Source organism: Convolutriloba macropyga, chromosome 3 (assembly GCF_964194025.1).
Source record: "Convolutriloba macropyga chromosome 3, txConMacr16.3, whole genome shotgun sequence".
In the NCBI taxonomy this organism is placed as follows: domain Eukaryota; kingdom Metazoa; phylum Xenacoelomorpha; order Acoela; family Convolutidae; genus Convolutriloba; species Convolutriloba macropyga.
The window spans coordinates 15,169,775-15,183,318 of record NC_134470.1 but is presented as its reverse complement, the minus strand read 5'-3'; the positions used below and the strand labels follow the sequence as shown (position 1 = coordinate 15,183,318).

The following is a 13,544-nucleotide window of genomic DNA, read 5'->3' as shown; positions in this document are numbered from 1 at the left end:
CAATTTCACTTTGATTTTTACTGGTTTTTGGTTTTTCGGGTCGGATTTTTTTTCAAGTAGTTTTCCCAATCCATTCATAGTTCATTCTAGGTCTGTTTTCTGTTAAGTCAATGAAAATTCTTAGAATTGTACTTCTGGATTTGTCCTGCTATGTTTTTTTTGTCATCACGATTTTTGTTACGACCATATGACGTCATTCTGCTTTGTTCTTTCGTTCATGCAATTTCAACTGTTCATTCTTTCATGCAATTTTAACATCATAAGAGTTACGAGGCAAATTTTTGGGATGTCACATTTTTCAAAGATGAAATATAGCTGTGGACTTATTTTTAAGAAAGAGAAGATCAATCAGGTTTTGAGTTTTTTGTTAGATCCTTTTTCTCTGTGCGTATCTTTCTGTATCTTACCTGTACCTTTTTGTAGCAGCGCGTTGTTTGAACAGAATTAGTATCACAAGATCTATTGAGCATAATTGATTTGGAGTCGCAACCTGAGATTTACAGAGGAAAGTAGATTTATAATTTGAATTTCAGTTTTAAATAGCCGCACAACGATAGCTGCGGCAATTATTGGCCTTCTCTTGGTTTTTTACAATTCAAAGAATTTGAATTGTATTGGGGCGCTGTCTTTTTTAAGATCTGTTCACACATTTTCATGATTTTTGAAGTCCAATTGGAGTAGTGATTTTGGTCACGCCGAAACAGGAAGTAGAGCGAAAAAGCGAGTGGTTTTGCGACTTGAAATTTTTTCGCTCTAATTTTAAAGTAGAGCGAGATAAAGGAGTTAAAAATTCCCCTTTCTCGCTTGTGGTTTTTTGTTCACATGCGGCAATTGCACTTTGATTTTCACTGTTTTTTCAATTTTTTGGATCGGATTTTTTTCCAAGTGGTTTTCCCAATCCATTCATAGTTCATTCTCGGTCTGTTTTTTTGTTTTTGTCAATGAAAATTCTTTGAATTGTACTTCAGGACTTGTCCTGCTATGTTTTTTTTTCGTCGTCGCGATTTTTGTTACGACCATATGACGTCACAACCACTTCAAATCTGCTTTTTGTTCATTCGTTCATGCAATTTCAACTGAAGTGCGTGCGTGACGTCATTTTTCGCTCTTAGTGGAGCGAGTTTTTTGTTCATTTGCGTGATTAAATTTTTGGTCACACTTGACTTACTCTGTCACAAAGATGACTTCCTCTTTTTGAAAATGACTTTTATTTACTTTAATTCAAAGAGATAAGGTCAAATGGGCGTGTGTCACTCTAAATGAAGGTTATTAGAGAACAGCTAATAGAGGCAGCAAAAACTTTCACAGATTTTTAATCAAAATTTAACATATCAGCCTTCATTGAAAGGACGAATTTTTTTGGTTTGTCTTTTTTACTGTTTTGTTTTGAGACTGCAGATCGACGAAGCTATTGCGGCTATTTTCTGGCAATCTGCCAGCTATGTTTATTTTTTTTTCCCTCTATTTAAATTGAGTAATTTAATTAAATAGGTGATACAAATGGTTAGTCAGCAGATTTCAAAGTCAGATATGACTTCGAATCGGTTCCGAAATCATCCGGCTACGTTTTCTTTTTACTTAGTTTGACCAAAATTTGTTTTGCTTTACCTCATTTTGAAGCTTTTTCGACATTTTGAGTGAAATCTTTTTTGACTTGGCTAGTTTCACTCTTCTCTCATTCTGCTGAAAGTGCTAGCAAAAGTAGAAACGGGATAGTTACCAATGGATACCAACCCTTGTCTCCTCATTAGGAAGCAGTAGTATGTCATCCAATCAAGGAAGTTCAACAAAATAGTTTTGTACAATCAATCTTTATTCGGATCTTTATGGTGGCTCTTTATTATGATGTAATTATGATCTTTATTATGAGCCACCTTTGTGGTGGCTCTTTATATAGATGTAAACCTTAGGGGTATCATTGTTATTTACAGTTGGACGAGGAGATAACTTTGAACAGAAAGCGACTCACTGAGGCTGAGAAGATCAAAGATGAGCAAGAGGACGAACTCATCAAGTTGAGAACAGATGGTGACGTCACCAGAGATGAACTAAATAGGGCCAGTGCCAAGGCTGAGGAGCTCGCTATACAAGTTGATCAGGTTTGCTGTCCTCTGCTAATAAACACGCTTGATCATTGTAAAATTGTCCGATTTCGTAAAAATTGGGCGTTTGTATAAAATTGAGAATATAATTGCTTACTGTTAGTTGGTCTAAAGTATCAGACTAAAGGAGGCACACTTGATAAATGGCTTTTTGATTTCACGTTTCTTGGTCGAGGTTGTGCAATAGTTTGAGTATACAGTTTATCAAATTCAGTTTGTGCTGAGCTCAAAACTCGGGCTAAAACTTGTTTTGAATGATTATCGCTGGTAAACTGGCGTTTTAGTTTTCATTTGAAGCTTCCTTTTCAAAATTTGGATGGGTGTTGCAGTGTTGAGGTTGATGAACAAATGTGTTTGTTTCAGCTCCAAAAGCGCATCTGCGAAGAAGTGAAAGAGAAAGATGAGAACAAGATGGCTCTTATTCAGACTGAAAAGAAGGAGCGATTAGCTCGCGAAGAGATCTCATCTCTACTGATTAAACTGAACGAGCAGGAGCAGATGCACCACCGAATTGTGAATGACTTGAAACGAGACATCCAGGATTTGGTTGCTACTGAACAGAAGAATGTCGAAGAGATGGTCACCAGTATGAAAGCAGAGAAGAGTCAGCTCGAAACCGAGATTGCCAACCTGAGGGTGAGCTCACTTGATTGTATCACCGCGAACCGCTGGGCGAATGAAGCTATATTGCCATTTGTAGATATCTGTTTATCTGGTAGTATTGGTGCTGACGTGGTCTTATTTCCTTTGGTGCATCACTTATTGATTGCTCTAAAACTAAGTTTGTAGCAATTATTTTAGTCCTGTTGGTCTTTTTTTGCCATTTTTCACTTGACCGTTTTTTTGTCTGACCTATTTGACTTTTCGTCCTCAAAAACGGGATAAACATGAAGCGCCCAGTGGGCATTCATTGCTCTTAGAGCCTTTCAGCTCAAACTGTTTTGGAGACTTATACTTAGTGTGTGAAGGGCGGTTCTTAGAGGTTGACGACCCCCTAATATTGACCCCCCCCCACTATTGCATCCACCCCCTCCCCACCGCGCTGTTGCTTCCCACCGCACTGTTGCAACACCCCCCCCCCCCCCACACCCATCATCCCGTGGCTAGCTACTGACGAACAACCGCTCGCTAAAAACAAGCAAATTTATACTAATTTTCCCGATTTTAAAGTTTTTTGAAAATTTTTGTCATTTTTGTTTTATCAGTCCTAGGTTTGAAGGAACCTCCTCTAGGGTTTGATAATAGGTTACTTCATAGTTTCTAGTGGTAATGGAAAGGTTTCAGCATTTAAACATCACGAAATTTAGCATTTTTTTAAAACAAAACCTGCAATTTGCAATTTTTTTGACATTTATTTCACGTTATTAATTGCCCTCAAACGGAGTTTGTAGCAATTATATTAGTCCTGTCGGTCTTTTTATGCGATTTTTCGCTTGACCGATTTTTCGTCTGACATTTTTGACTTTTCGTCCTCCAAAATGGGATAAACAGGTAGCGCCCAGCGGGCATTAAGTGTTCTTAGAGCTTTTCAGCTCTGTTTCAACTCAAACGTTTTTGGAGCTTATACTTATACTTATGGTGTAAAGGGCTGTTCTTAGAGGTTGAAGACACCCCCACTGTTGACCCCCCCACTATTGCCCCCCAACCCCCCCCCCCCCCCCCCCCCCAACGCGCTGTTGCCCCACCACCACCTCTCCCCATCAGCCCCCGGTGTCCCCCCGTGGCTAGCTACTGACGAACAACCGCTTGCTAAAAACGCAAATTTATTCGATTTATTCAACAGTATTTTCCTTATTCAGGTCTTTCCAGACCCAGGGGCCAGAAAACATCCTAATAAGTTACTGACAAATTTTTATTGGCCAATGAAAAGTTTTTCAACTTTTTAAGCTCACAAATTTTCGAGTTTTATTTTTGAGATTTTTTGTTTTTTTAGGGTTTTCAGCCTCAAGAGCCCAGAATCCCCCTCTAGGGTTAACTAATTTTTTACTGCACAGTTTATAGATGTAATGGAATGTTCTTCGAGATTTTACTATCACAAATTTAAACAATTTTTTAAAACATTTGCAATTTTTTTTACTTTAAATTTTTTTCCGGCACCAGAGGCCCTGGGACCTACTCCATGGTTTGATAATAAGCAGCTTCAAAGTTTCCAGTGTTAATGGGATAGTGTTCAACATTTTTTATGACTCTGGGTAATACTATTTCAGGCTTGAAACAGTGATACCGGATAGTCTTTTGAGACAATAAACTGGTTCTTAGATGAGTTTTAGCAAGATTTTGTTAAAAGTTGCAATTTTTTCCAAAATTTATCAATATTTGTCCTTTTTGGACGATCATTACTGGCGAACAAATCTTTTCAAGTGTTGGAGATGGGTTATTTCACAAAACTTTCGAGACAAAAAATGGTTTTGAACTTTTTTACTGCGAAGTTGAAAAATGTTTTTTGGGTTTTGCCATTTCAGTTTTTTTTTATAATTTTTTTAATAAGGCTAGAATACTATAAATTGCGGAGTCGAATCCAATCATGGAAAATATTCCTTCTCTTTTTCACTCTGTCGGTTAGGGTTCCTTTCCTTTTCTTGTTCACTTTGTCTCTCTCTCTCTATCTCTCTCTCTCTCTCTTTTTGTTGAAGCGTCACTTCAGCTGCTGTTATGTGGCGTAATATCATCATCTCTGATTCTCATTAACAATGAGCTATAGTAGTTGTTTTTTGTCATGAATGACCTAGCAGTCACTTCTCATTATATCATTGTTAATTGCTCTCAAAAGCAATTTGTAGCAAATATATTAATCCTGTTAGTCTTTTATGCAATTTTTCGCTTGGCCAATTTTCGTGTGACCCATTTGACTTTCGTCGTCAGAAACGGGATAGAGGTAGCACCCAGAGGTCACTAAAACTTGGCTAGCTGCTGACGAAGACAACCGCTCGCCAGTCGTTTGAGAGCAATTCGCCCGACGTTTGTCGGTTATGTTTCAAGTTTTTCAGACCCAGGGGGCAGGAAACCTCCTTAAGGGTTTGATAATAAGTTACTGACAAATTTTTATTGGCCAATGAATAGTTTTTTAACTTTTTAGGGTCACAAATTTTTGCAATTTTTTTTAAAAAAAACTCGCTTTTTTCGAGTTTTATTTTTGAGATTTTTTGTTTTTTTTAGGTTTTTCAGCCTCAAGAGCCAAGAAACCCCCTCTAGGGTTTACTAATTTTTTACTGCACAGTTTATAGATGTAATGGAATGTTCTTCAAGATTTTAATATCACAAATTTAAACAATTTTTTAAAGCATTTGCAATTTTTTTTACTTTTAAATTTTTTTTCCGGCACCACAGGCCCTGGGACCTCCTGCAAGGTTTGATAATAAGCTCCTGAATAATTTCTAGAGTTAATTGTATGGTTATCAATATTTTAATTACTCGAGTGTTAGCAATTTTTTGATATATTTTCGGAAAATTTTTATCTTGAGCCAATTTTATAGATCTTTGATCCAGTGAAACTGTTTAAAGCTTGAAATAGGGATACTGGATATTCTGTTGAGACAGTGAAATGGTTTCGAAGATATTGACGTCTTGAATCTTAGAAAGGTTTTGTTAAACTTTGCGATTGTTTTCTAAATTTTTGATTATTTTGTCCTTTTCTAGTTTAACGATCATTACTGGCCAACGAAAATTTTTAGGTCTTGCAAATGGTTTATTTGACAGAACTCCAGAGACAAAAATTGGTTTTGAATTTTTTTCACTGCGAAATCTGGAAATTTTTCTTTATATTTTTATACCTAGCAGTTTCTATCTAGTTTAATTACTAAGAAGGCTAGAAAACTAAAAGTTGCAGAGTCGAATCCTATCATGGAAAGTATTCCTAGCTCTATCTCTCTCTCTCTCTCTCTCTCTCTCTTTATGTCGGTTGTGGTTTTTTCTTTCTCGTGCACGTTTTATCTCTCTCACGCTCTATCTCGCGCGCGCGCGCTCTCTCTCTCTCTCTCACACACACACCTTAACTCATAGTTCATGTCGCACTTCAGCTGCTGTTATGTGGCTTGAGGTCATCATCTATTATCCTCCTTAACGCTGAATGAAAATAGAAATTTTTTATCATTAATGACTTCCTCGGCGTTTTTTAGGAAATCATTGTTAATTGCTCTTAAACGCAGTGTGTAGCAAATATGTTAATCTTGATTGTCTGTTTTATGCAATTTTCTTCCTCATAAACGGGATGAAGAAGTAGCGCCCAGTGGGCATGAAGTTCTCTCAGAGCCTTTTAGCTAAATAGTCTCTAAGTACGCGATTCACAGAAACTTTCTTGGAGACCTATATTATGATGTGAAGGGCGGTTCTCGGAAATTGATCCTACAGCCCCACCCACCGCCCCCACATCAGTCCCCCCCCAATTTATTGTTGCACCCCCCGCTCCGGTGCACCCCCGCTGCGCTCACCGCACGCCCTTCAATTATCCTGAGGCGATCCTCACTAAACCGTGGCTGGCTACTGGCGAAGCCAACCGCTAGCCGGTCATTTCAGAGCAATTCACCCGACGTTAGTTGATTATGTTTTTTGAATGGTTCAATTGAGGATGTATCAAAACCTGTTGTCGTAATTTTAATTCATTTTATATAACATAAATTTTCTGTTCTTCCTGAATTTTCCAATTTTGCGAATTCATTCAAATTTATACTTATACAAATTTTTTTGTGTCGCTTGGCCGTTTCGTTCTTCTGGAACAACCTTTCGATTTCAATTCTTGAGTAACTTTTTCACGCTTGGCTTCATTTCTTTGTTTGACTTATACTGCTCTTAATGAAAAATTAGTTATGCGTTGCAAAAATAAAAGCGATTGTAAGCTACGAGATTTATGGGTATGATAGCCTAGTGTTAAGTTTTTTTTCAGTCGGGGACGCAGGAGGTCGCGGGTTCGAATCCCTCCCTTGTGGGATGTTCTTGCTCCCATAAAGAAAAGTTTTTATTTGCTGCAGAGCAATTTAATTCAGAGGTTTCTGTCGTTTGAGAGCAATTTGTCCGACGTCAGTCGGGTCCTGTTTTCGAGCATTGGACCTTATCGCTTGGTTTCCAGTATTTGATCATTAGGAACGGCTGGTAATATTCAAGGTGTAAAGGTTATTCTGAGATGCTTTCTTGCCATAACAGTTCCTCCATGCTATTCAAACTACCGGAACCCCTGTAACCCCCCCCCCCCGTTCAGTTTCCAGGCCCTTTTACCTACCTACATCCCACCACTCACTCTCATGCCACCACTAAGAGCGCCGCAGCACGCTCTGCTTAACTTAAAGAAAAAAGTTCTATGGTTTCAGACAATTAAATATTTATATTTCTATATTTATATAGATGAGGGTGCTTTAAAGATGGTATTGCACTACTCTTCTTTCTGGTATTCAAGTCATTTCTGGTATTCTACCGGCTGTCTTTTTGTTTTCTTTCACGCTGCTCCTCAAATGGCAATGTTTTAATTGCTCTTGAACGAAGTTCATACCAACTATTGTAAACGCGTTGCTCTTTAATTATGCAAATTTGTTGCTTGGCCGTTTTTGCGCTTTTCTTCTAAAACATTTTTTGACTTCTCAAGTGACTTTTCACGCTTTTGTTCTTCGTTTTTGAGTGATCTCTATTGCTCTCACTCCGAGGTAAAGCTTGTTGCTAATATAAAAACGGTTGCAGCATTGCAAGAAGCGCCTGATAGCCGAGTTGATAGTTCTTCTTGTTAGGGATCGGGAGGTCAATGGTTGGAATCCCAGCGTGGTCAAATGTTTTGTTCTGGAGTTTATTTCAGCGCTTAAAAAACACCTGGTAACGGATATGGTCTTTTTGTTAACGGATTGGGCTAATTTTTATCTGTTCACTACCTTATTTATGGGATCGGGAATTTTTTAGTTGCTTATATAGTGTTTACGTTGGTTTTTCGGTTTTTGCGCCCTTTAAAGCTCACTGGCCCTCTGAATTGCCAGTCTGTTGTTCGGAAGCAATTTGTCCGGCGACAGTCGGTTTGTTTATTAGAAAATTTATTGAATTGAGGTAAATTTTGACCTGTTTTTGTGTATTTTTCCTACTATTTCTGTGGATATTTTTACTAGCAGGGAATAAACGAATCATTAATGGGCCTATGAAACTGGGGTAAATGTTTTGTCGTAAAGTTGGATGTAAGTTTTTCTGTTTTTATTTTGTTCTGGTGTATTTTATTGTTTTTCGGACACTCTAACACTCTACAGCTAAATTTTTGTGCATGACTTTGTTTGTTGCTGTATTCTGCATTAATTTTTTTTTAGCATACATGACTTATCTCTATAAAATTATTTTTGAACTCACTTTTTAGGTCTTTAGGTCTAAATAGACATGAAATTGAAAGCGTTAAATTTATTAAACTTTAGTACATGAAAGACATTAGTGTTTGAAATTTGATATTTTGATTTGAAGATGAGGATAATTTGAATTCAGAATCTCGTGTTGAGTCGCAGTGTTTTGTCTTTAGTCTTAATGGTTTTTTAGTAGCAGACCTCAACAGTCTGTTCGCGGCTAGTGTCCTGCAATCTGCGGGTTATGCCTGTTTTTAGAAGCATGCCACGTTTGGCCTGATAACGAGATTTTGGGGTTAGAGTTCATTTTAATTTTCAATTTAATGACGTCGGTGGGTGTGGTCAGTTTCCTGCTTTAATTTTTTTCCTGGATCCGGTTTTATTTAAGGTTGTGGATCTTTTCCGTTTGTGCCCCCCCGGTACGTTATGGGCCCCATTTACAGAGCACGTGCCATTGCAGAGTAAATCATCATGTAGAAATATGGCACGTCCTTCTGAGAGGTGCAAATAATATGCGCCCACTAAGCTGGGGGTCATAAACGGAAAAGATCCAAGGTTTTTGTTACAGAAAGTTGATTAAATCAAATCCAATTTGTCTGTTTTTCTATTTTTAATGTTTAATAGCCGCCCTCATCTTCTCAGCCGGCTATTATAGCGCTCCTATTTTTTTTTTTTTACTTCGTCGAATAAAAAAATGTTTCGCTTTACCTCATTTTGCCGCCTTTTCAACATTTTGCGTGAAATCTTTTTGACTTCTCTAGGCTAGTTTCTCTCTTCTCTCATTCTGCTAAAAGTGATTTTGAACATCAGTTGCTCAGCAAAGCAATTCAAAATGAACAGAGTCAGTATAAAAAATTGAAGTCAGAAATAGAAACGGGATAAACCCATAAAGCCCAATTTTAGATGCCCGCTATTTGAACGTCGGTCCTATAAGTATTAGTTACCTCTCTCTAATGCTTATTGTTATTGATAGGAGCCCCTGTAGCCTCTCTCTAAGAAACAGAAGTACGTTTAACTACGAAATGCCATCAAAAAAATCGGAGTTAAAAAATGTTTTTGTACAAAAATCTTTTTTTTTTCAATATCTTCTGTTATTTCAATCCCAATCATGCTTATTGGAATCAACGGCGGCTATTTTCCGGCAATCTGCCGGGTATTAATAGCCGCCCTCATCTTCTCAGCCGGCTATTATAGCGCTCCTATTTTTTTTTTTTTTTTACTTCGTCGAATAAAAAAATGTTTCGCTTTACCTCATTTTGCCGCCTTTTCAACATTTTGCGTGAAATCTTTTTGACTTCTCTAGGCTAGTTTCTCTCTTCTCTCATTCTGCTAAAAGTGATTTTGAACATCAGTTGCTCAGCAAAGCAATTCAAAATGAACAGAGTCAGTATAAAAAATTGAAGTCAGAAATAGAAACGGGATAAACCCATAAAGCCCAATTTTAGATGCCCGCTATTTGAACGTCGGTCCTATAAGTATTAGTTACCTCTCTCTAATGCTTATTGTTATTGATAGGAGCCCCTGTAGCCTCTCTCTAAGAAACAGAAGTACGTTTAACTACGAAATGCCATCAAAAAAATCGGAGTTAAAAAATGTTTTTGTACAAAAATCTTTTTTTTTTCAATATCTTCTGTTATTTCAATCCCAATCATGCTTATTGGAATCAACGGCGGCTATTTTCCGGCAATCTGCCGGGTATGTTTTTATATTGCTTGGTTTTTTAGCTGTTTGTATAGTTTGAACATTTGTTCATATCGGTGAACTATTTTAAGAAGTTATTTGATTGTTCGATTGGCCTGTTTTTAATAAAATATGCTTCCTTTGTTTAAGTCGGGTATTGTCTGTTTTTACTTGATTTACTATTAGTTAAATTGGTTGCAACTATTAGTATTGGTAGTCAAAGATTTAACAATAACATTATCAGTCAGAATGTTCTTTAAAATGTTTAGGACGGCTGGTGGAAATCAAGCTTTCCAATTTTTAGTTATTTGGTTGACTATTTGCATGTTTCGTTTTTAGGCATCTATACGCAAAAAAAATGCTGTAAACACGCTGTATGGATGCTATGTCCAAAATCCTGAAAAATTTAAGATTTTCTCGGCGATAAGAGGCAAGGTTGCTTTTGATTTTGTTCCCAACAATTTTTTCTCTATATAAAAAGGATTACCTGCATAATAGCAGCAAAGTGATAGCTGGGTCTATTATTGGCCTTCTTTTGGTTTTCCCATTACTTGAGAGCTTTCAAAATGGGACAAACAGATAAACCCCAGTGAGCATTTTATTAGAGGCCCTAGGCTGGCTTGAATAGTCTATTTAGTGCTCGTTCTGCTAAAGTTGTTTGGGAAGCCCTTAATTTCGGTTTATGACGGTTTATGAGGTAATTGAGCCCAAAATTGTGGAGTTCGTTTTTTGTTGAATGGGTCTTGAATTGAGGGTGGTAACAGCTCATAGAGATCTTATAAAAGCTGAATTTTTTAATGTCTGTTTTATGAGATACATGTATTGTTAATCTATCGATCTATTAAATTAAATGTAAGGTGCACTTGAGCGCAATGGTTGACTGCTCTTTTTTAGTCCTAAAACATGCAACCTATCGTAGTACAGGCCTTTTGAGACGAGCTATACCGCCATATTCAAGCTTTTAATCTGCACGTTTTTGTGCTCCGTAAGCATACTGCATATATCAGTGCAAATAGGTAGCGTAAAGAATGACCTATAGCTGTTAAACGAGGGGCATGTGTTCGAGCCCGAGTTGATGAGGAAATGGGCTCGAAAAATGGGTCATTTCCTTCTATTTTTCTCATTTTTTATTTCCGTCTTTCATTTTATTTGCAAAATATCGTTCTCTCTTTTCTTTCTCTCTGGTATTTTTTCCTTTCTTTTTTGCTTTCCTTTTATCTCAGTCGCCCTATAACTTTCTCCACTTTTCGTTCCTTATTCTCACTACTATTTTCAATTAATTTGTTCATTGGGGCCAAAGTATCTTTGTTATAATTTATGCATGGTTTGGCAGCGCAGTTTTGGTGGTTAGGCGGGGTTGACCTTAGAGAACTTTGTCATCTTTGGTTGGACGAATAAGAGACAAACAACCGCAAAAAGACACAAAAATCATGAAAAATTAGCCAACATTCCAAAGATGACAAAGTTCTCTAAAGTCAACCCCGCCTAACCACCAAAACTGCGCTGCCAAACCATGCATAAATTTTGCATGCATGATCTTTGTGTCTTTTTGCTGTTGTTTGTCTCTTATTCGTCCAACCAGACTGCTGCTAGTCTGCAAGTTAGTTGTTTTGTAGGTTTGGCAAGACAGAACTGAGTTTGAAGACATAAGTATGGGGAAGCTGTTTTAAATATTTGATTTTTCGAAGTTTTTGGAATTTTGCTAAATTTTTGTCATTTTCGTATTTTCTTAACTCAAGTCGTCAATTGAACTTTTATTGAGCTTGGTTTTGCATTCACGCTAACATTTTGGATTAAGCTTTGACTTTGAAGACATTGATACTCAGAAGCTCTAGCGAATCTTCTGTTTTTTTGCTATTTTCCTCTTCAAATTCTTTTGCTCGCAAACAATGTTTGTAGCAATTATATTAGTCCTGCTGTTTTTATGCGTCTGGCCCTTTTAACTTTTTGTCCTGAAAAATGGGATAAACAGGTATCGCGCTGAGGGGTATCGCTCTCTTAGAGCTTTCCGGCTTACTAGACTCGCTTCACTAGTATTCGCTTCACTGAATCTGTTTGGTGACACATATAATCATAGTATGAATGGTGGGTCTTAGAGTTTGAACCCGCCGCAAAGTTAAGTTAAAGATAGCCTCCTAAACGGTAGGTAGCAATTGGCAAACCCAAACGCTCGTCAGTCGTTTGAGAGCTTTTCGAACACCGTTAGGCGGTCATGTTTGTTCTTTTGCCTGTCTCTGCTTGGCTGTTATATGTCAAGCAGGTTTTTTTCATTCATACCAAGTTTTCTGGTCCGGTTCTCTTATATTCCTCATCGAAAAATTTGGTATTCAACACTGATCACGATAGTATCTACAATTTATATGCTCACCAATAAAGAAAGGAACCACTTAAGTTATCCACATAATTTTACTTCATGAACTAATATTAAGCTGACTACAACATAGTTTTAGACAATTTATTTATTTTGAAATAAATATTTGGTATAATCATCGTTCTTATGAATAAACAAAACATTCAGAAAAATAACTCATATATTATGTTTGTTAATTGTTTCCAGATTATTTTTCACAATTGTTTCGATATATTTGGGATTATTTTGTCTGCTTTTATTGGGCTATATGTCTGGGACTGTTTTGTCTGAACACATTGAAAGCTGGTGAAATGTTTTAAATTGCTCTCAAACGAAGTAGCAATTATATTAGTCCTGTCGGTCTTTTTTTATGCGATTTTTTTGCGTGACCGATTTTTTGTCTGACGCTTTTGACTTTTCGTCCTCAACAAAAGGACGAACAGGTAGCGCCAAGCAGGCCTTAAGTCCGGTTAGAGGTTTTCAGCTCAGTTTCAGCTGAAACTGTTGTGGAGACTTGAACTTATGGTGTGAAGGGCGGTTCTTAGAGGTTGAAGACCCCTCCGCTGTTGACCCCCCCCCCCCCCCAATATTGCCCCACCCCCCACCGCGCTGTTACCAACCCCACCCGTGTTGACCCCCATAGGCCCTGCACCCCCTCCCGTTCCTAGCTACTGACTAAAAACCGCTCGCTAGGAACACGCAAGTTAATACTATTTTGCACAATTTTTATTTTTTTTTTAAATTTTTTTGACATTTCTTGATTTTAATCAACCATAGGCGTTAAGGAACCTCCTCTAGGTTTCAATAGTAGGTTACTGCATAGTTTATAGTTGTAATGGAATGGTTTCAACATTTCAACAGCCTGAATTTTTCAATATTTTATCACAAATTTTAGCAATTTTTTGATAAAATTTGCATTTTTTCAAGTTTTTTTGAAAATTTTTGTCGTTTTTTTAGGTTTTTTCAGCCTCAAGAATCAAGAAACCTCCTCCAGGGTTCGCGAATTGGTTACTGTATAATTTCTAGATGCAATGGATTATCTTGCAGGATTTTAACATCTCGATTTTTAGCATTTTTTAGCATTTTATCAATTTTTAGCAATTTTTTAAATAAAAC

The 13,544-nt window shown here is 37.2% G+C and overlaps 1 protein-coding gene across 13 annotated transcripts in view; it reads left to right on the top strand.

Annotated features, from left to right (window-relative positions):
* Nucleotides 1-13,544, top strand: part of LOC142335983 (uncharacterized) — a 174,243-nt gene that overhangs the window by 33,426 nt on the left and 127,273 nt on the right. For all 13 annotated transcript variants that reach the window (XM_075384413.1, XM_075384411.1, XM_075384410.1 and 10 more), the window contains 2 exons: nucleotides 1,932-2,099; nucleotides 2,466-2,738. In XM_075384413.1, the coding sequence (XP_075240528.1) occupies nucleotides 1,932-2,099; nucleotides 2,466-2,738 (441 nt within the window). The remainder of the gene's footprint in view (nucleotides 1-1,931; nucleotides 2,100-2,465; nucleotides 2,739-13,544) is intronic.